This window comes from Carcharodon carcharias, chromosome 32, assembly GCF_017639515.1.
Source record: "Carcharodon carcharias isolate sCarCar2 chromosome 32, sCarCar2.pri, whole genome shotgun sequence".
Taxonomy (NCBI): domain Eukaryota; kingdom Metazoa; phylum Chordata; class Chondrichthyes; order Lamniformes; family Lamnidae; genus Carcharodon; species Carcharodon carcharias.
Genome location: NC_054498.1, coordinates 1853347 through 1875458, shown reverse-complemented (window position 1 = coordinate 1875458; position 22112 = coordinate 1853347). Strand labels below are relative to the sequence as shown.

The 22112-nt window shown below is 41.9% G+C and overlaps 1 protein-coding gene across 5 annotated transcripts in view; it reads left to right on the top strand.

Moving 5' to 3' along the window:
* otud7a (OTU deubiquitinase 7A) overlaps positions 1 to 22112 on the top strand; it is a 137948-nt gene that overhangs the window by 65227 nt on the left and 50609 nt on the right. For 4 of the 5 annotated variants that reach the window (XM_041178593.1, XM_041178595.1, XM_041178594.1 and 1 more), the window contains 2 exons: positions 8036 to 8206; positions 19579 to 19797. In XM_041178593.1, the coding sequence (XP_041034527.1) occupies positions 8036 to 8206; positions 19579 to 19797 (390 nt within the window). Of the gene's footprint in view, positions 1 to 6892; positions 6938 to 8035; positions 8207 to 19578; positions 19798 to 22112 lie in introns of those variants that run through there. The other variant, XM_041178596.1, reaches the window with a different exon arrangement.

Below are 22112 nucleotides of genomic sequence, written 5' to 3'. Positions count from 1 at the left end.
TGTTTCCAAACATGCAGTTTGTATTTTGATGTCAGGGCCCTTCATTAAATTCCTGCCAACCTCTTTGGGGGAAGAGTAGGTACGAGCAAGATTGGGGCCCATATTATTGGCAGACATCAACCCTGTTGATTTCTTATCCATCGGATTGAGACAAAATGACTTTCTTGTTCCTACAATAACTCAATACATTCTGAGAAATCCAGCTCTGTTCATCTAGTATGAAGTAATGATTTTGAGTGGAGGGTGAGCTTCACCTGTGTCCATCAGAGCAGTAATATGTTCATCACACCACTTATCCTTGTCCTGCCCGGATCTTTATATTCAGAACAACATAGACCTTTAGGCCAGTTTGATGTGATTATGAAGGAAAATGATAAAATATGATAAAAAGTTGTTACGAAATACACTTTATACAGTTTTTACAACTTTAGATTTTGGATACTACAGTGGGAATGTGAGTGATCTATACAACAGGTGGTAACATGCAACTTGATCCCCCACTGCAGAGGTCTTATACCAACCTGGCTACTCTGAGAAGACCCCTTGGCATCTCTTGTACAAGGGCATGAAAGGAAGTCTAATGGTTAGACTTGAAGGAACAAAACTGGATGCACCACGCGGCATCGACCTAGGCACTGGAAATGGCAACAGCACACCCAGCCCTGTCAACCCTGCAAAGTCCTCCTTATTAACACCTGGGGGCTTGTGTCAAAATTGTCCTGCAGACTAGTCGAGAAACGCCCTGACATAGTCATACCAATCTACCTACCACAGATTCATCTGCCCATGACAGTATTGGAAGGAGTGACCACTGTACAGTCCTTATGGAGACCAAGTGCCGCCTTCACATTGAGGGTGCCCTACATCGTGTTGTGTGGCACTACCACCATGCTAAATGGGATAGATTTCGAGCAGCTCAAGACTGGACAGCCATGAGGTGCTGTGGCCACAGCAGCAACAGAATTGTATTCAACCACAATCTGTAATCTCATGGCCTGGCATGTCCCCCACGCTACCATTACCATCAACCTAGAGGATCAACCCTGGTTCAATGAAGAGTGCAGGAAGGCATGCCAAGAGCAGCACCAGGCACACCTAAAAATGAGGTGTCAACCTGGTGAAGCTATCACACAGGACTACTTGTGTGCTAAACAGCATAAGCAGCATGCGATAGACAGAGCTAAGTGATCCCACAGCCAAGGGATCAGATCTAAGCTCTGCAGTCCTGCCACATCCGGTTGTGAATGATGGACGACAATTAAAAAACTAACTGGAGGAGGAGGCTCCACAAATATCCCCACGCTTGTTGATGGAGGTGCCCAGCACATCAGTGCAAAAGATAAGGCTGAAGCATTTGCAGCCATCTTCAGCCAGAAGTGCCATGTGGATAATCCATCTCGGCCTCCTCCTGAGGTCCCCAGAATCACAGATGCCAGTCTTCAGGCAATTTGATTCACCCCATGTGACATTGAGAAATGGCTGAAGGCCCTGGATACTGCAAAGACTATAGGCCCTGACTACATTCTGGCAATAGTACTGAAGACTTGTGCTCCAGAACCAGCTATGCCCCTAGAAAAGCTGCTCCAGTACAACTACAACACTGACAAGCTACCCAAAGTTGTGGAAAATTGCCCAGGCATATCCTGTAACAACTGGGGTATTGTGCTAAAAAGCAGGACAAATTCAACCTGACCAATTACCACCCCATCAGTCCACTCTTGATGGAAGCAGACATCAACAGTGCTATCAAGCAGCATTTACTCAGCAATAATCTGCTCACTGCTAAGTTTGGGTTCCATCAGGGCCACTCAGCTCCTGACTTATTACAGCCTTGGTCCAAACATGGACAAAAGAGCTGAACTCCAGAGGTGAGCTGAGAGTGACTGCCCTTGACATCAAGGCAGTACTTAAGAGTGTGGCATCAAGCAATCCTTGCAAAACTCAAGTCAATGGGAATCTGGGAAAACTTTCCACTGGTTGGAGTCATACTTAGCACAAAAGAAGATGGTTGTGGTTTTTTGGGGGTCAATCATTTCAGTCCTAGGACATCACTTCAGGAGTTCCTCAGGGTAGTGTACCAGGCCCAAACATCTTACAGCTGTTTCATCAGTGACCTTCCCTTTATCATAAGGTCAAAAGTGGGAATGTTCACTGATGATTGCACACTGTTCACCATTCACAACTCCTCAGATATTGAAGCAGTCAGTGTCCATAAGCAGCAAGACTTGGACAACATTCATGTTTAGGCTGTTAAGTGGCAAGTAGCATTTGTGCCCCACAAGTGTCAGGCAATGACAATCTCCAACCATCTCCCCTTGACATTCAATGGCATTTCCATCGCTGAAACCCCCACTATCAAAATCCTGGGGTTACCATTGACCAGAAACTGAACTGTACCAGCTATATAGATAGTGTAGCTACAAGATCACATCAGAGGCTGGGAATTCTGTGGCAAGTAACTCACTTCCTGACTCTTCAAAGTCTGTCCACCATCTACAAGGAGGTGACAAGTCAGGAGTGTAATGGAATACTCTCCACTTGCGTGGATTAATGCAGCTCCAACAACACTCAGAGCTCCAAGACAAAGCCATTTGCTTGATTGCCACCTCATCCACCACCTTAAACATTCACCCCCTCCACCACCAAAGCACAGTGGCTGCAATATGTACAATCTACAAGACTCACTTCAGCAACTTATCAAGGTGTCTTCATCAGCACCTTCCAAACCTGCGACCTCTTATCATGTCGAAGGGCAATAGCAACGGATGCATGGGAACACCACCACCACTCCCAAGTTCCCCTCCAAACCACATACCATCCTGGCTTGGAACTATGTTGTTCATTTACTGACACTGGGTCAAAATCCTGGAAGTGTCTTCCTAACAGCACTGTGGGTGTACCTACACCACGTGGACTGCAGCAGTTCAAGAAGGCAGTTCACTACCGCCACCTCAAGGGCAACTAGGGATGGTCAATAAATGCTGGCCGAGTCAGTGATGCCCAGATCCCGTGAAAGAATTTTAAAAATTGGGCTGCTATTGGTCATCATCTAGCAATCTTCAAATTTACCTGCAGCACTCTGCATTCTCCGTCAGCTTGGCGATAGAAGACTTGTTGACACCCTTTTTGTACTAAAGAGAGTATTGCAATGAGCCAATACAACAGCTTGTGCTGCATTCTGGTGAGGTCATGGGTGATAAAGGAGCAAATGATCCTTTGACTGACCACAGTATGCATGCTGGATTGTTATTTTTTTATAAACAGGGATTACAGAAAATGAATAATGAGTACTATTTCTCTTGGTACTCTTTGTGTTATTTTGAAACATACTAAATGAATTTTGTAATTCCTTTGCTTTATAATGCTCCCACCAGCTGAATTCACTTTAAGATTGTAAAGAATTGTAGCAGAATTAAACTTAAATCAGGAGTAGTGCTGGGATGGTTCCTACCCAGCTAAATAATAGCTTATACACATGTATGAAATTCCTTGGGTGCCTAATAAAATGTAACTCAGTGGATGAAGATTGTATAACCAGAGTGCTAATAACCTGACACCTTAAAAATGCTGCACTATGAGAAATGTGTTATTAAAAAAATTGTGCATTGTTTGTTTAATTTAGCTTTCCCCTCTGCTCTTCTGTCATAAAGGCATCAGCATTTGTATGGTGCGATAAGCACTGGCAGTTTTCTGGTGCCTTGATCCAACAGCCAAACTTCATGTATAATATCCTTCATGTATCAATATTTGGGGGAGTTGACATTGACCAGAAACTGAACTGGACCATCCATATAAACACTGGCTACAAGATCAGGTCGGAGGCTGGGAATTCTGTGGCGAGTAATTCGCTTCCTGACTCCCCAAAGCCTGTTCACCATCTACAAGGCTCAAGTCAGCAGTGTGATACTCTCCACTTGCCTGGATCAGTGCAGCTCCCACAACACTCAAGAAGTTCAACACCATCCAGGACAAAGCAGCCTGCTTGATTAGCACCCCATCAACCAGCTTAACCATTCACTCCCTCCACCACTGAAGCACAGTGGCAGCAGTGTGTACCATATACAAAATGCACTGCAGCAGTTTGTCAAGCCACCTTTGACAGCATCATCCTAACCCATAATCTCCACCACCAAGAAGGACAAGGGCAGCAGATGCATGGGAACACTGCCAGCTGCAAGTTCCCCTCCAAGTCATTCATCATCCTGACTTGAAACTATATCACTATTTCTTCACTGTCGCTGGATCAAATTCCTGGAGCTCCCTTCCTAACAGAACGGTGGGTGTATCTCTGGCACATGGATTGCAGTGGCTCAAGAAGGCGGCTCATCACCACCTTCTCGAGGACAGTTAGGGATGGGCAACAAATGCTGGCTTAGCCAGTGACGCCCACATCCTGAGAGAAAATAAAAAAAGGCAGGGCTTTGTGTGCTGGCTTTCTATTGATTCTGTGTTGATTAAAACTGATTCTTTTCTCTCCAACATCCACGTTTATGGGCCTTTCAGCTCGAGTCACTGGAACTACTGAAGATGGATTCCGGAACGTTTCAGCACCCACCTGTCTCGCTGCCCCTAACTCGGTGTTGCTCAGGCCAGTTTTCATATCCTCAGTTGCCTTGGCTGAGATCAGCCAACTTGGTGTGGTGTGGGGTTCAAAACTGACACCTTATTTCTCTGCTTCACTGCTCACTCTAAAATTGCTGAGGCATCAGCATATTGGTGTGAAATATTGAGCATTATGTTCTGCATATCCTTTAAGTAGTGCTCAGCAATATAAATTAATACCATTTCTTGAATATTCATGTAACTTAAAAGATAAAAGAGAGTTTTAAAAAATTCATTCATGCGATGTGGGCGTCACTGGCTAGGCCAGCATTTATTGCCCATTCATACTTGCTCTTGACAAGGTGATGCCAAACTGCCTTCTTGAACTGCTGCAGTCTGTGGTGTAGGTACACCCACACTGCTGCTCGGGAGGGTGTTCCAGGATTTTGGCCCAGCAACAGTGAAGGAACAGCGATACATTTTCAAGTCAGGATACTGAATGACCTGGAGAGGAACTTCCAGGTGGTGGTGTTACCATGCATCTGCTGCCCTTGTCCTTTTAGATGATAGTGGTTCTGAGTTCCCAGATAGTGGTCTGCCATGGTGGGATTCGAACTTGTGTCCCCATAACATTACCTTGGGTCTCTATTATTAGTCCTGTGATGATACCACTATGCCAGTGCCTCCCCTTAAATTTGGTCGTAATTTCAAAATACTTGTTGCTTTCCCCCACCCAGTAATAAGTTAACTCTGGAGCCCTCACTCTCTGTATCATGTAAGGTTGGATAAGGGAAGCTACGTTGCTTTTTAATTTTTTTTTATATGGAATCTGGAGAACAATGGTAAAGCCACACTATTGACCAAATTTGTTGGCCTGAAAAGAGAGTGGTGCATCTTCTTGAACCACTCCAATTCTTAAGTAGAATTACATAGGTTATACGGCATAGAAACAGGCCATTCGCTTCAACCAGCCCATGCTGCATTTGTTTCAAAAGTGTTTGGTTTTATGTTTTTTTACATCTTGAAGTTAAAGGGTGCTCGTTATTTTAAACTTACAGATTAAGCTTTTTTTTTCCTTATGGCGAGTTACAAGTCCAACTGAGTGAAGAAATTCCCTTCCCTGAGGCACTTTACTGAATCGACTAGGATTTTACAATATCTTTCATTGTTTCTTTTCTGATACCAACCTACAGTACGGTCAATTAATTGAATTCATTCTCCCTACTTTTGTGGTATGATCGAACTGAGAGCCACTAGGTTTGCAGTGTAGTCCCTTAAACAGCTGACTGCAATATCCTTAAACAGGCTTCATGGGAGAAATTTAGAACTTAATATGTTCCCTTGTAAAATTTTCAATTGATATTTCCTTGTTTTATTAAGATCCTGAAGGGGGCCTGATAGGGTAGAGATTATTGCACTGGTTTGGGAATCTAAAACATGGGGGCACAGTCACAGGATAAGGGTCCGATCATTTAGGACTGAATTGATGAGAAGTTACTTCACTCAAAGGGTGTGAATCTTTGGACTTCTCCACAGGGTTGTGGATGCTCCATTGTTGAATACATTTAAATCTGGAATAGACAGATTTTTGGGGTCTCAGGGAATCAAGGGATGTGGGGAGCTGGTGAGAAAGTGGGGTTGAAGACAAAGGATAGCCATGAAGGTATTGAGTGGCGGAGCAGGCTTGAGGGGCCACATGGTCTACTTCTCCTAATTCTTGTGTTCTTGTGTTTTTTATCATGAATTGTAACTTAGTTAAGATTGTATGCTGATGTGCTTAAAGGTTAGAATTTAATCACAGTATTACATTTTTAAGAAAGTATTAACTAATATTTTACAGCAAGGTCAGTTTTATGATTTAGAAACCATATGGAAATACTGATAATATAACTAGCTGTTTATTTTAAAATGGAGCTTTTCCCTACTTATAAATGTGGTAAAGGCTTACAGCCAAAGGGAATGCAAGGTTCACCACACCCACTGCCCGCAATCTGAATTGCAACCCAGCCCATTGTCTCTATCTTCAGAAACAACTTTGCTTGATGCCTTAAAACTTAAACTTGCCTTAACCACCAAAAGCCATGATTATATGTATTACATAAACTGAAGGATATTGCCAGTGCTAGTCAGAACAAGATAACACATAATTTCAGATGCATAAGAGGTTGTAGTTTCAAGTTTGTGAACAGTAAGTTTAAGGCAGGTGCCAGAAAGTAATTTCTTTACATAGATGGTGATGAACAGTTGACCATGTTTCCACAAGAGTTGTTTGATGCCAGGAAAGTGGACTGATGCAAGAAACAGCAAACTGTAATAGGGAAACTGAAGAATTGATATTTTGGAAGAATGAGATCAAATGGACTGAAGAACCACCTTCTGAATCAATAAGAAAAAAGTTATGTAATGTCTTTCATGACCTTGGGCTATCTCACAACCAATTAATCCTTATGAAGTGTAGTCATTGTTCTAATTTTATGCACAGCAAGGTTCCAACAAACAGCAATGAGATTAATGACCCAGATAATGTGCTATTATTTCAGGAATGAATATTGGCCAGGACAATGGGAAAACTCTTGCTCTCCTTTGAACAGCCCCATGAAATCTTTAAAATCCATCTGAGAGAACAGAAAGAGCTTTGGTTTCAGCTATCATTCCAAAGATAACACATTTAAGTTAATTGGCAAAAGCACTCAAGGGGAAATGGGGAAATGATTTTGCACTGTGAGCTGTTGCGACCTGGAATGTGGTGCCTGAAAGGATGGTGGAAGCAGATTCAGTAATAACTTCCAAAGGGAAATTGAATATATACTTGAAAAGGAAATTCTTGCAGGGTTATTGGGAAAGAGCAGGGGAATGGCATGAAATGGATAGCTTTCAAAGAGGTGTTACTCCACATTAGACCATTTGGCCATCTCCTTTGCAATATGATTCTATTCCTGCAACAGAATGCAGAGCTTCCTCAGTACTGTACTGAAATGTCAGCCCAGATTATGTGCCCAAGTCTCTGGAGTGGGCTTGAACCCACAGCATTCTCTCTCTGAGGCAAGAGTGCTACCACTGAGCCAAGGCTACATGTGGAAAATGTTCTGTGCAGAACTGACACTGAGCTCAGTGAATCATTGCCTGATAGTGATATTGATGCTGTTAATTTGCTTTGATGAGTAGCTGTAATCATCACTTCTTTTTAAAAATAAGTTGTACACTTTTTAGAATTCTTTTGATTAGTGTTTATATAATAGGTGTGTATCCAGCTATTTATTATATATAGATTGCTTAGAAACCTAATGAATAAACATTTCTGCAGTGATTGATTTTGAATTTATCTTTTCTGAATTTATCTTAACAAAGTGGTGAGGAATGCTAATATAGTCCCCAAAAAGTTTGCATCCTAAATAAAGGAGCATAGGGGGAAATTAACTGTTATCTTTCCCTCTGATTACCATATCAATTACATTTGGAGAATAAGGAATAATATACAATTTTATGTTTGTAGGTAAAAACTGGGATCTGAGTGCAGCGCTGAATGACTTTGAACAACTTAGGCAAGTTCACACTGGGAACTTGCCTCATGTGTTCAATGAAGGAAGCTTCTACAAGCAGCAAGAAAAAGAACTGTCCAACCAAATGAACAAGTCTGAGCAGAGACAGGATGAGATTACTCAAGGTAATGTGGTTTAACTGTAGGTACCTATCATTCCTGCAGGTATTTTGAATTGTTTTAAAGATCTTGCATTATTTACAGTATAGTGTCTTACATCTGCAATTACAAAATAGAACAGAAGATTCTGTAAATACACAGGCCTATTAATATCAAAAAGATCATTACTCAAAACAGTCTGTCTTTGCTGTGTCACATTGGTAATTGTTTATTTCACATTGTGGGAGAAAGGTGTCTGTGTGCTAGTCGCCTACCTGGGGCTCTGAGTGACTGAATAACTTTGGCAAGTTTTCACCGGAACCTGACACATGTATTCAATGCAGGAAACTTAGTTAACAGCAAGAAAAAGAAGTGTCCAACCAGATGAACAAGCTTGAGTAAACATTTTTGGAAAGGCAGGGTAACATTGTTCAAGGTAATATGGTTAAAGGACTTGTTTTTCGCAATGCTAACTGGATAGCTTGTACACAGATGCATCTTAAATATATAACAAGTTCTCAATTTTTAAATCAAAAACACAGTAATATAAACAAAAAAATAAACCAAATACTGCACCTGCTGGAAATGTAAAACAAAATCAAAAAAAAGTGGGAAACTTTCAGCAGATCTACAGCATCTGTGGAGAGACAAATTAGTTAACGTTTAAGGTTTGGACACTTTGCTCTTTGTCAAAATATCCTCCAATTTTAGATAAGTTGATACCAGGAAAGACTTTGGCCTGCAACTTCTAAGCTCCGGGGCAGTGTATCTGAGGATGGTGCCATGGTGCCCGAAAGACATGCTGGGGACCCCCCCCCCCCCCCCCCCCCCCCCAAACACCTTGGAAATTCCCAGGTAAGGATTGCATGGCAATTGCCTGGGAAGTTCCAGCTTCCCTTTGGGCAATCGCTCTGCACCAAATTCTAGCTTCAGGATAAATATAGCACTGCCCTCCATTCCCCCTACCCCTACCTCATGGGTCTCACCCTCCACCCCACTACCATGAGGTTCCCACTACCCCCACCACTCCCAAATCGTACCCACTTGTTTTATACACTTATCTTCTCTCTGGATGTCAAAGTGGCTGGACCTTTAAACTTGCCTGGTTTATAGCAGCTAGTTCCATTTAAAAAAAGGGGGCGTGACTTACCTTTGACTGTCCTGGACTTGACTGTAGGTCTTGGGAACCTGCTATGCTGGAGTGATCTCACCCGCCGGAGTCTGGCTCAGTTCGATTTAATTGCTATTCCTCCAGAAGTTATGGGCCATTAAATCCAGTTCTCGCCAAAGATGCTGCTGACTTGCTGAGTCTTGCCAGCTTATCCTATTTTAGTTCATGATGTGCATTGCTGTTTCTAAACATTTGTATATCGTTGTTTGAACACCCTGGGAGTGGTAGCCCAGATGAGAGTGATATGTGACTTCACCCTTTGTTTTATTTTGGAAGTGTGCTGCTGGTTTCCATCTGATCCATTGGAGGGCCATACTTCTAATGCCTTCTGTAGCCACTATGAGAAAGTGAAATAAAACTCTGACCCTGGATGTCACTGGAGCTGTGAACTTCCATTGATATCCTAGACATCAGCAAGTGCTAGTCTCCAACTGCATATCATTGATGCAGAAGCATTGCCCAAGAATGTGTGAAATTTAAAATCAAAGTCTCATTTATTAATAATGGCTAAAATGAATATCCTGGTATATTTAAATCTGGAGCGCATTACCTTGACCCTTAGAGCTGGAGAGGAACTTGGAGTGGGAGGGGAAGAATCCACTTGTCTTGGTCCATCTGGGTACCAATGACATTGATGAGCCTAAGAAAGAGGTTCTGCTAAGGACGTATAAGACCATATGACGTGGGAGCAGAAGTAGGCCATTCAGCCCAAAAAGGCTGCTCTGCCATTCAAGTAGATCAAGGCTGATCTGATAATCCTCAATTTCACTTTCCTGCCTTTTCTCCATAACCCTTGATTCCCGTACGGATTAAAAATCTGTCTATCTCAGCCTTGAATATACTTAACGACCCAGTCTCCACAGCCCTCTGTGGTAAAGGATTCCACAGATTCACTACCCTCTGAGAGAAGAAATTCCTCCTTATCTCTGTCTTAAATGGGTGACCCCTTACTTTGAGATTATGCCCTCTGGTCCTAGACTCTCCCACAAGGGGAAAGAACGTCTCAGCATCTACCCTGTCAAGACTTCTGAGAATCTTTTATGTTTCAATAAGGTTGCCTCTCGTTCTTCTAAACTCTAATGAGTACAGGCCCAACCTACTTGGCCTCTCATCAGAAGGAAATCACTCCATGGTTAACACACACAAGACAGAGGGACAGGATTATTGGGCCTTTTCCAGGTTGGAAAGACGTAACTAGTGGAGTACCACAAGGATCAGTCCTCGGGCCTCAATTATTTACTATCTATATTAGTGACATGGAGGAGGGGGCAGAGTGTAATGTATCCAAATTTGCTGATGATACAAAAATAAGTAAGAGGGCATGTTGTGTTGAGGACACAAAGAATCTGCAAGGTGATATAGACAGGTTGAGTGAGTGGGCAAAAACTTAGCAAATGGAGTTTAATGTAGAAAAGTGTGAGGTCATGCACTTTGGTAGGAAGAATCAAAAGGCAGACCATTATTTAAATAGAGAGACACTCCAAAAAAATTGCAGCACAGAGGGACCTGTTCTTGTGCATGAAATACAAAAAGTTAGCATGCAGGTGCAGCAAGTAATTAAGAAGGCAAATGGAATTTTGTCCTATATTGCTAGGGGGTTGGAGTTTAAAAATAAGGAAGTCTTGTTACAACTGTACAGGGTGTTGGTGAGGTTGCACCTGGAATACTGTGTATTTTGGTCCCTGTATTTAAGAAAGGATGTACTGGCATTGGAGGTAGTTCAGAAGGGATTCACTCAGCTGATTCCCGGGATGAAGGGGTTAATTTATCAAGAGCGGCTAAACAGGTTAGGCCTTTTTCGTTAGAGTTTAGAAGAATGAGGGGTGATCTTATTGAAACGTACAAGATTCTGAGGGGGCTTGACAGGACAGTTGTTGAGAAGATGTCTCCGCTAGTGGAGGAATCTCGAACTAGAGGACATAGTTACAGAATAAGGGGGCTCTCATTTAAAACTGAATTGCGAAGGAATTTCTTCCCTGAGGGCAAGGGTAGTGAATGTGTGAAATTCTATACCCCAGAGAGTTGTGGAGGCTATATCACTGAAAGTATTTAAAGAGGATGTAGATAGATTTTTGAAGTATCGGGGAGTTGAGGGCTATGAGGAGCTGGCACAAAAGAGGAGGTGAGGCCATGGTCTTATTGAATGGCTGGGCAGGCTTGAGGGGCCGAACAGCCTACTCCTGTTCCTATTTCATATGCCCTTATACCCAGGATCAACCTAGTGAACCTTCTCTGGACTGTGTCCAATGCCAGTATACCTTTCCTTAGATAAGGAGACCAGAACCGTTCACAGTATTCTAGGTGTGGTCTAACTAGTGCCTTGTATAGTTTTAGAAAGACTTCCCTATTTTTATACTCCATTCCCTTTTGAAATAAAGGCCAACATTCCATTTGCCTTAAGATAAAAACAAAATACTGCGGATGCTGGAAATCTGAAACAAAAACAGAAAATGCTGGAAAAACTCAGCAGATCTAGCAGCATCTGTGAAGAGAGAAACAGAGTTAACGTTTCGAGTCTGTATGACCCTTCTGCGTGAAGGATGAGGGGTGATCTTATTGAAATGTTCAAGCTTCTGAGGGGGCTTAACAGGGTAGATGTTGAGAAGATGTTTACACTAGTGGCGGAACCTTGAACTGGGGGACATAGTTACCTGAAGAAGGGTCATACAGATTCGAAAAGTTAACTCTGTTTCTCTCTCCACAGATGCTGCTAGACCTGAGTTTTTCTAGCATTTTCTGTTTTTGATTCTATTTGCCTTCCCTATTACCTGAGTATGAGCCCCTAGGGACTAAATTAGAAAGCAGAACTACAAAGATGGTAATAGCTGGATTACTACCTGAGGCATAAGCAAATTGGTATAGAGTATATATGATCAGAGCGTTGAATGTATGGCTCAAAGATTGGCGTGGGAAGAATAGGTTTTGATTCATGGGGGACTGGCACCAGTACTGGGGAAAGAGGGAGCTGTACCATTGAGAGGGACTTCACCTGAACCAGGCTTAGACTAATTTACTGGAGAATCATCTAACTAGGGAGGGCTTTAACCTAAATAGTGAGGGGGATGATTCATGTGAGGGGAGACTTGGAAAGTCAAAGAGAAGCAGTAGTGCGGAATAGTGATACAAGGAATGGCAACTAGAGTGTGACACGAAGGGTTACAGTGTACAAACAGAAGAGTACATTAGTAAATAAGGTCAGAGTACAGAAAAATGATCAAAAGACAGAATTAAAGGCTTCTTTATCTGAATGCATACAGCATTTGTAACAAGATGGATGAATTGATGGTGCAAATCCAGTAGGGACCAGTGTTGGGGCCTCAACTATTTATGATCTATGTTAATGAGATGAATGAAGGGACCGCCTGTATTGTAGCCACATTTGCTGCTGATACAAAGGTAGGTTGGAAAGCAAGTTGTGAGGAGGATACAAAGAGTCTGCAAAGGGATATAGGTAGGTTAAGTGAGCGGGAAAAAAATTAGATGGTGTATAATGTAGGAAAATGTGAGGTTGTCCAGTTTGGCAGGAAGAATAGTAAAGCAGAATATTATTTAAATTATAAGACTACAGAATGCTGCAGTACAGAGAGATTGGGTGTCATTTTTTGTGAATCACAAAAAAAAGCATGCAGACACAGCAAGTCATTTGGAAGACAGATGGAATGTTGGCCTTTATTGCAAGGAGGATAGAGTATATAAGTAGGGAAATTTTGTTGCAGCTCCACAGGGTATTGCTGAGACTACACCTAAAGTGCAGTTTTGGTCATCTTACTTAAGGTTGCATTGGAGGCAGTTCAGAGGAGATTTCCCCCATTTCTCCAGCTGATACCTGGGCTTGTCTTATGGGGAAAGGTTGATCAGGTTAGGCCTGTACTCATCGGAGTTTAGAAGAATGAGAGGTGATCTTATTGAAACATGTAAGATTCTCAGAGGGCTTGACAGGATAGATGCTGAGAGGATGTTGCCCTTCGTGGGGGAATCTAGAACTAGGGAGCTCAGTTTAAAAATAAGGGGTTTTCCATTTAAGACGGATTGAAGAGGAATTTCTTGCCGCAGAGGGTTGTTAATCTTTGGAATCCTCTTTCACAGAGCAGTGTGGACCAAACTGCTGAACGGGCTAACTCTTCCTTGGTTCCTTCTGCAATTCTTTTTTTAATGTATATTTTAACTTCATAGAAAAATGGAAGCAGGAATAGGTCATTCGGTCCTTCAAGCCTGCTTCTCCATTCAGTATGATCATGTCTGATCCTTTGTCTCAACACCATACTCCCACTCTCTCCCCATACCGCTTGTTGCCTTTTAGAGTCTAGAAAACTATCTATTTCCTTCATAAATATATTCATTGACTTGGCCCCACAGCCCTCTGGTTGAGAATTCCACAGGTTCGCCACCCTCTGAGTGAAGGAGTTTCTCTTCATCTCAGTTCTAAAGGGCCTACCCTGTATCCTGAGATTGTGACCCCTTGTTCTAGACCCCCAGCCAGAGGAAACATAGTCCCTGTATCCAGTCTGCCCAGCTCTGTCAGAATTTTAAACGTTTAAATAAGATTCCCTCATTCTTCTAAACTCCAGTGAACCCAGGCCTAGTTGGCCGAATCTCTCCTCAGATGACAATCCTGCCATCCCAGGAATCAGTTTGATGAACCTTTGCTGCACTCCCTCTATGGCAAGTATATCCTTTCTTCGGTAAGACCAAAATTACACACACTACTGTAGGTGTGGTCTCGGCCCTGTATAGCTGCAGTAAGACACCCTTGTTTCTGTACTCAAGTCCTCTTGCAATGAAGGCCAACACACCATTACCTTTGTTAACTGTTTGCTGCACCTGCATGCTTATTTTCAGTGATTGGTGTACAGGGACACCCAGGTCTCTTTTGTACATCAACATTTCCCAATCTATCACTATTTAAATAGTACTCTGCCATTCTCTTTTTCCTACTGAAATGGCTAACTTAACACTTATCCATGTTATACTGCATCTGCCATGTATTTGCCCACTCACTCAACTTGTCTAAATTGCCTTGATGCCTCTTAACATCCTCTTCACCCTCACATTCCCACCTAGTTTGGTGTCATCGGCAAACTTGGAAATATTACATTTGGTTCCCTCATCCAAATCATTTATATACATTGTGAATAGCTGGGGTCCAAGCACTGATTCCTGCCATACCCCACTAGTCACCACCTGCCATTCCAAAGAAGACCCGTTTATTCCTACTCTCTGTTTCCTGTCTGCTAACCAATTCTCAATCCATACCAATATATTACCCCAATCCCATGTGCTTTAATTTTGCACACTAATGTCTTATATGGGACTTTATCAAAAGCTTTCTCAAAATCCAAATATACAATGTCCACTGATTCTCCCTTACCTATTCTGCTAGTTATGTCCTCAAAAAAAACTCCAGTAGGTTTGTCAAACATGATTTCCCTTTTATAAACTCATGTTGACTTTGTCTAATCCTGTTGATATTTTCTAAGTGTCCTGTTACCACACCCTTTATCATAGACTCTAACATTTTCCCTACCACTGCTAACCGGTCTGTAATTCGCTTTTTTTTCCTTCCCTCCTTTTTTTAAATAATGGGGTTACATTTGCCACCCTCCAATCTGCTGGGGCTACTCCAGAATCTACAGAATTTAGGAAGATGACAACCAACACAGCCACTATTTCCATGGCCACCTCCTTTGGCACCCTGGGATGTAGATTATCAGACCCTGGGGATTTATTGGCTTTCAGTCCCATTAATTTCTCTAGCACTGATTTTTTAGTAATATTAATTCACTTCAATTCCTCCTTCTCACAAAACCTTTGGTTCCCTAGTATTTCTGGAAAGTTATTTGTTTCTTCCTTCATGAAGACAGAACTAAAGTAGTTGTTTAATTGCTCTTCCGTATCCTTGTTCTCCGTTATAAATTCTCCTGTTTTTGACTGTAAGGGACCTACATTTGTCTTCACTTTTTTTTCTTTTTACGTACATATAGAAGCTTTTATAGTCTGCTTTTATGTTCCTTGCAAGTTTACTCTCATACTCCATTTTTTCCCTCTTAATCAATATCTTGGTCCTCCCTTTGCTGAATTATAAACTGCTCCCAATCCTCAGGCTTGCTACTTTTTCTAGCAACTTCATATGACTCCTCTTTGGATCTAATACTATCCTTAATTTATTTTGTTAGCCATGATTGCGCCACTTTTCCTGTTGCGTTTTTGCGCCAGAAAGGAATATATAACTGTTGCAATGCATACATTCATTCCTTTAAATATTAGCCATTGCCTCTCCACCGTCATATGAAGTTCCAAAATCTATCCTAGCCAACTCACGCCTCATACCTTCATAGTTTCCTTTGTTTAGATTTAGGACCCTAATTTCAGATCGGACTACTTCACTTTCCATCCTAATGAAGAATTATATCATGTTATGGTCACTGTTTCCTAAAGTACCCCATACAACAAGATTATTAGTTAACCCCTTCTCATTCCATGAGACCAGATCTCGGATAGCCTATTCTCTCGTTGGTTCCTCGATGTACTGGTCTAAAAAATCGTCTCGTACACACTCCAGGAATTCGCCTGCCACGTATTATTGCTAATTTGGTTTGCCCAGTGTATATGTAGATTAAAGTCACCCATGGTTAATGTAGCGCCCTTTTTACATGTCTAATTTCCTGTTTAATACTGTCCCCTACCTTACCACTACAGCTTGGAGGCCTATATACAACTCCCACTAATGTTTTCCGCCCCTTGTTGCTTCTTATCTCCACCCAGACTGATTCGACATCCAGATTTTCTGAACCAATATTCCCTCTCACTATTGCACTGATTTCATCCTTGACTAACAATGCCACACCACCTCTTTTTCCTTTATGCCTGTCCTTCCTAGATATCGAATACCCTTGGATATTCAGTTCCCAGCCTTGGTCACCCTGCAGCCATGTCTCTGTAACTGTAATCATATCGTACCCGTTAATATCTATTTGCGCTGTTAATTTGTCTACTTTATTGCAAATGCTCTGTGCATTCAGATACAGTGCCTTTAGATTTGTCTTTTTACACATTTTTTTTGTACTATGGCCCTATTTGCTGCTAGCCTCTGTCTTCCACTTTTGCTTTTTACTTTTCTGTCTTTCATTTCTATCTTTGTTTCCCTCTCTTGTGTCTCCCCTCTCAGGTTCCCACCCCCCCGCCACTCTAGTTTAAACCCGTCCCCACAGTACTAGCGAATACCCCTGCAAGGATATTGGTCTCGGTCCTGTTGGGGTGCAACCCATCTAGCTTGTACAGGTCCCATCTTCCCCAGAATCGGTGCCAGTGCCTCAGGAATTTAAATCCATCTTTCCAGCCACACATTCATCCCATTCCTGATCTCACTAACATGTGGCACTGAGAGTAATCCTGAGATTGCTACCTTTGAGGCCCTGCTTTTTAATTTATTTCCTACCTTCCTATATTCTGCTTGCAAGACCTCATCTCTCTTTTAACTATGTTGTTGGTACCAATATGGACCACGACCTTTGGCTGTTCACCCTCTCCCTTCAGAATGTCCTGCAGCCGCTCAGCAACATACTTGACCCTGGCACCAGGGAGGTAATGTACCATCCTGGTGTCATGTCTATGGCTGTAGAAACTTCTATCTGTTCCCCTAATGATAGAATCCCTTATCACTATTGCTCACCCACTCTTTTTTCCTCCCTCACTGTGCAGCTGAACTACTTGTGGTGCCGTGGACTTCATTTCTCAGGGGAATGTAGCGAGAGCCATCTGTCCCAGCAGTATCCAAAATAGAAAATCTGTTAGCGAGGGAGATGGACCCAGGGGACTCCTGCACTACCTGCCTAGTGCCTTTACTCTGTCTGGCAGTCACCCATTCCCTTTCGGCCTGTGCACTCGTTACCTGTGGTGTGACCACTTCACAGTATGTGCTATCCACAAAGATCTCAGGCCTGTAGATGCTCTACAGTGACTCTAGCCACTGCTGCAGATCCAAAACGTGGATTTCAAGTACCTGCAGCTGGGGACACTTCCTGCACATGTGGTTACCATGGACACTGGAAGTGTCCCTGATTTCCCATATCGCACAGGAGGAGCATTCCATGTGACCAAGCTGTCCTGTCATGACTTACCCTTAAATTACTCCCTTTACTTTTACTTCCTCTAGTTTAGAGAATATTAAGAAGAGTAGAAATACTCACCAAGTCCTACTTACCAAGGCTGCTGCTCTTTCTGAGGAAAGATAGAAAATGAAAGGATCACCTCCTTCTTTCTTCAGTGAATTCCCTTACTCACCAAGCTACAACTGAAGCACTCAAATGCAGCCTGAAGCAGCGCTCCAGTGCAGACAAAAGCAGCAATGTAAGCTGATTTGCTTTTATGCTATCTGAATTTAGCTTCTGAAAACCTATTTAAGCCAGTAAACTAATTAACTAGTTGCAAACAGAGCCTGAATGGATCCTGTTTAAAGCTGGACTAAAACTCACCACCTCCCAATCCAAATAGCAACTTTAGTTAATTACTTAATTAAAGAGAGACTAGACTGTAGTTAGAAATTAACCCTTAAATTAAATTAACCCTTAAAACTCCCTCACTCCCCAAACTCCAACTAAAGCACTCAAATGCAGCCCAAAACAGCATCCCTGTGCAGACCTTTCGCCTGTGTTTTCAACCTTTAGCTACTTTCAGCCATGCTATGCTTTGTTATTCTCATCCCCCACCCCGCCAACCCGTCCTTGTCATCCTCCACGCCCACCTGCCCCCTGACCTGTCGCCACCCCCTCCTCACCGACCCGTCCTCTCCCTGACCCCTCCTTCTCTCCCCCGACCCATCAGCCTCCTCCCCCTCCCCACTCACTAACCCATCTTCCACCACCCCAAACCTCCACCAACCCCTTCAGTGCCACCATTTTCGTACTTATGAATGTGGGCTGGGGTCTGCAACATTACAAGAACTTACACTGCCCATCACAGTGGTTTAACTAACGTTTTAACACACATTCTGGTTGCAGATGATGGATTGCTTTGTCGCTCTGACTTTAGGTGCAGGGAGCTAATGAGAATTGAGAACGCATTAACATTTTTCATTAAAAACAGAAAATTGCAGCTCGAAGTCCCAGGAAAATTTCATATCAGTTCAAAATTTATAGAAGATTCATACATGAATTCTCGTTTGAGTGCTGTAAAGATTCATTTAACTTCTAATGTTTAACAACAGTGTTATAATCAGTTTTCTCTCAATTGCCTAGGTGCATAAAGAAATATTTGAATATACATGTGTTATTCTGTGAACAAGATCCCTTGATAACAGATTTAAAATGTTCATGGACTGAGGTTTTTTCTGAGACTTGTTTGATTCCTCTCCTAGGGTTGTGGAAAAGTTTGTAGCACACTAGTGAAGCATCATCTATCTAAGTAGAGTATTTTTGATTAGATTGCAAAGCATTTGTGGTGAAGGAGAGTCCTGCTCACATTGCAACAATTATTCTTGCACAGTGGGATATAATGTGGTTCTCAATTAGCTGGTACTGAAAGTATAAATTTCTAAATGTTGGTGATGAAAACATTGGTGAAATTTATTTTAATACCAGCATTTAAATTGAATCTTGGTGTAACAGCTCTTGTTGCAACATACTGAACAGTATGCTATATTGGTTTCCTCTGATTCTGACTAGGTCATTTCCAAATGGGATCTAAACAAGAAAGCTGTGATTTGTGTTTTTTTTCATATTCTTTACATATTTATATTTTTATTTTTTATATTCACACATTGTAGCAGTTTGTCAGCTCTGTTAAAGTAAGTTACCTACCTTTCCCATTTTGAAGAAGCATCATATTGGACTCAAAACATTAGCTCTGTTTCTCCACGGATACCTGTGTTTTTCGAGCACTTTGTTTTTATTTCATATCTCCAGCATCCGCAGCGTTTTGCCTTGATTTTAAATTACCTACTGAGCAGTCTCTTTTTGACAAAACATATTAGTCATCTATATCAAAATTGCATCATTGGATGAAAGTGGATGTTTTTTGTTAGAAGTGAAGGAACACATTTGCATTTTTAATTGTCCTGTTTTATATGCTAATTCTTTGCAGAAGTGTTTGAATCCTTTGTGCAGTTGAGATTGCACTTTCTGTTTTCCAAACCTTTTCACTGTAATCAAGTTGTTGATTCTAGCAATTTTCTAGCCAATCAGAATTTGCACTTCTTAGTACTTCATAATTGATTTTTTTTCATTCAATATAGAAAAACGCCTTTCGAGAGGAATTTCTCATGCAAGTTCAGCTATTGTGTCCCTCGCTCGATCACAGGTGGCAAATGAATGCAGTAGTGAGCAGTTTCCTTTAGAGATGCCCATTTATACATTCCAGCTGCCTGATTTAAATGTGTACAGTGAAGATTTCCGAAGCTTTATTGAACGGGATTTGATTGAACAGTCGACAATGGTAGCCTTGGAGCAGGCAGGTGAGAAAGTGCCTTAAAAAGTCTTGTGTTCCAACACTATTTACCAGTTGGCAAGATGTACTGGTGATTTTTGGAGTATGATGGGACATAACTTGGTGCTGGGACCACTGCCACTTAACATATACATAAAAGATTTGGGCTCAAATTAGTAGTATAGGTGTCAAAATGACAGATGATACCAAGTTAGAGGATATAGCTAATAATGTGTAGGACTACACCAAATTATAGGAAGACATAAACATACTTGCAAAGTGGGTGGACAAATGGCAAATGAATTTCAATATAGCAAATTGTAAAGTGGATCATTTGGATAAGAGGAATAAGGAGGCAACTTATTCCTTTAAAGCTAAATTAAATGTAGACAAGGAAAAGAGATATAAAAATACAGATACAGACGTCAGTACAAGCAGCAGTGCAAGTTGTTGAGGCAAATAAAAGAGGGACAGGTTCACTTCTAGAGGAATAAAATACTAATACAAGAACGTAACGCTAAATTCATACAGCACTTTAGCTAGACGACACATGGAACACTGTACAGTTCTGGTCACCATCTGGCAAAATGGATATTGAATCACGAGATTAGGATGTTATCATAATTGAGAGGATTTAACTATCAAAGTTTGGGCAGACTGAGGCGTATTTTTCATAAAAAGAAAAGACCTGCATAATGAAGGGGTTCCATGGGGCGGAAATGGAGAAACTTGCCACTTGTGGGCAAGCCTAGAACAAGGGTCATAAATATACGTGAGTCACAATTGGATCATATAAATAATTTGTTGGAATGTTGAGAATGTATAACTTGTTGCCACATGGGGTGTTTGAAGCAGAGAACATTGGCACATTTAAGGCAAAGATTGATGCATAGCTGATGGAGAAGGCAGTAGTGCAGGCTTGTCCAATCTTTTCAAGTAGGCCACATTTAAAAGTTTTTTTAAAGGGGCCAACGAGCACATTTCAGAAAGATAAAGTTTGGTACAACATTAAACATGAATTTAAAAAAAAACTGAGGTATGAAAAGAAACAACTTGCTGAGCAAAAAAAAAATCAAAGCAATGAATTGATAAAAAATAAGTAATAAATAAAAGTAAGTATCAGAGTGAATGAGTGTGCCTAGGTTCCTCCCACTATCAGCATGCTCACTCAGTCACCTACTCCCAGTGTGAGAGTGCATGTTGGTGTGTGGGGATAAGGGTGAATGAGAACCCTGAGACTGGAAGTGAGCTAGACTTAGGTACACATTCTTATTCCCTCACACATGCTCGCACTCATCCCCTCACACACACACACACACACACACACACGCTATCCCCCATGCGCACACGAGTTCTCCCCCTCACCGCCTCTGCCCCTCCCTCGCTCCGCCTCTCCCTCTTGCCCTGCCTCCGCCTCTCGCCAACGCAGCGAGGAACCAGTTTGTGATTGGTTTTGCAGCTTTACAGCACTTCTCAACCGTAAATCAATTGAATGTCCAACAAGTTCTGCAGACTGACTCTGGAGGCCTCGGGGCCACAATATGACCTGCAGGCTGAGAGTTAGACAGGCTGCAATAAAGGATATTGAACAGGATGTCAAAAGGTAACTAGTGTGTAAAACACAGGCATGGACCAGTTGGGTGAAGTGCCCTGTTTATATGCTGTAAATTGCAAGTAGAGCCAGGATTATTGGCACAGGTAGAAGAATGTGGAAGGTGTGACTGTCCCTCGGGAACATGTCTGCCTCCAATCTCTGGCTCAAAGACATTGAACTGGAACACAAGTTGGAGACACCCTAACACAAGACTGGGAGAAGTATGTAGACAGTTTGCTCCAGACCTCTGTCACATCTATAGAGGGGCAGAGGTTCAGAATGGGCTTGGTTTGACTAATGTTGTACGGAAAGGGGAACCCAGATAAGATGGAGAATGAAAGTCTTCAGAAACTAATTCTATCCAATGTACAGAATTACTGGCCACCTTTGACGGTAATGGATAAAGATTATCAGAAGGTTGACCAGAACGCAGGCCACAGCACCTTGGGACAGGAGACTGTCCAATGGAGGAGAAGGGAATCGTGATAGTTGTCGGGGATTTAATAATTAAACTTCCTTTGTAAGCAGATTAAAGAATCCCAAATGTTTTTTTTTTCTTTAGCGAAAATATACTTTATTCACAAAATATCTGAAAGGACATTACAAAACATTTCAAATTGACCATCACAAAACTGCAATAATATTCGAGTTTTCTACATAGATCATGTTGCACCCTGAGATGCTTCTATATAATCAGAGGAACATTACAGGCATTTCAAAATGGTCATAACAGTGCAATGTATTTAAGT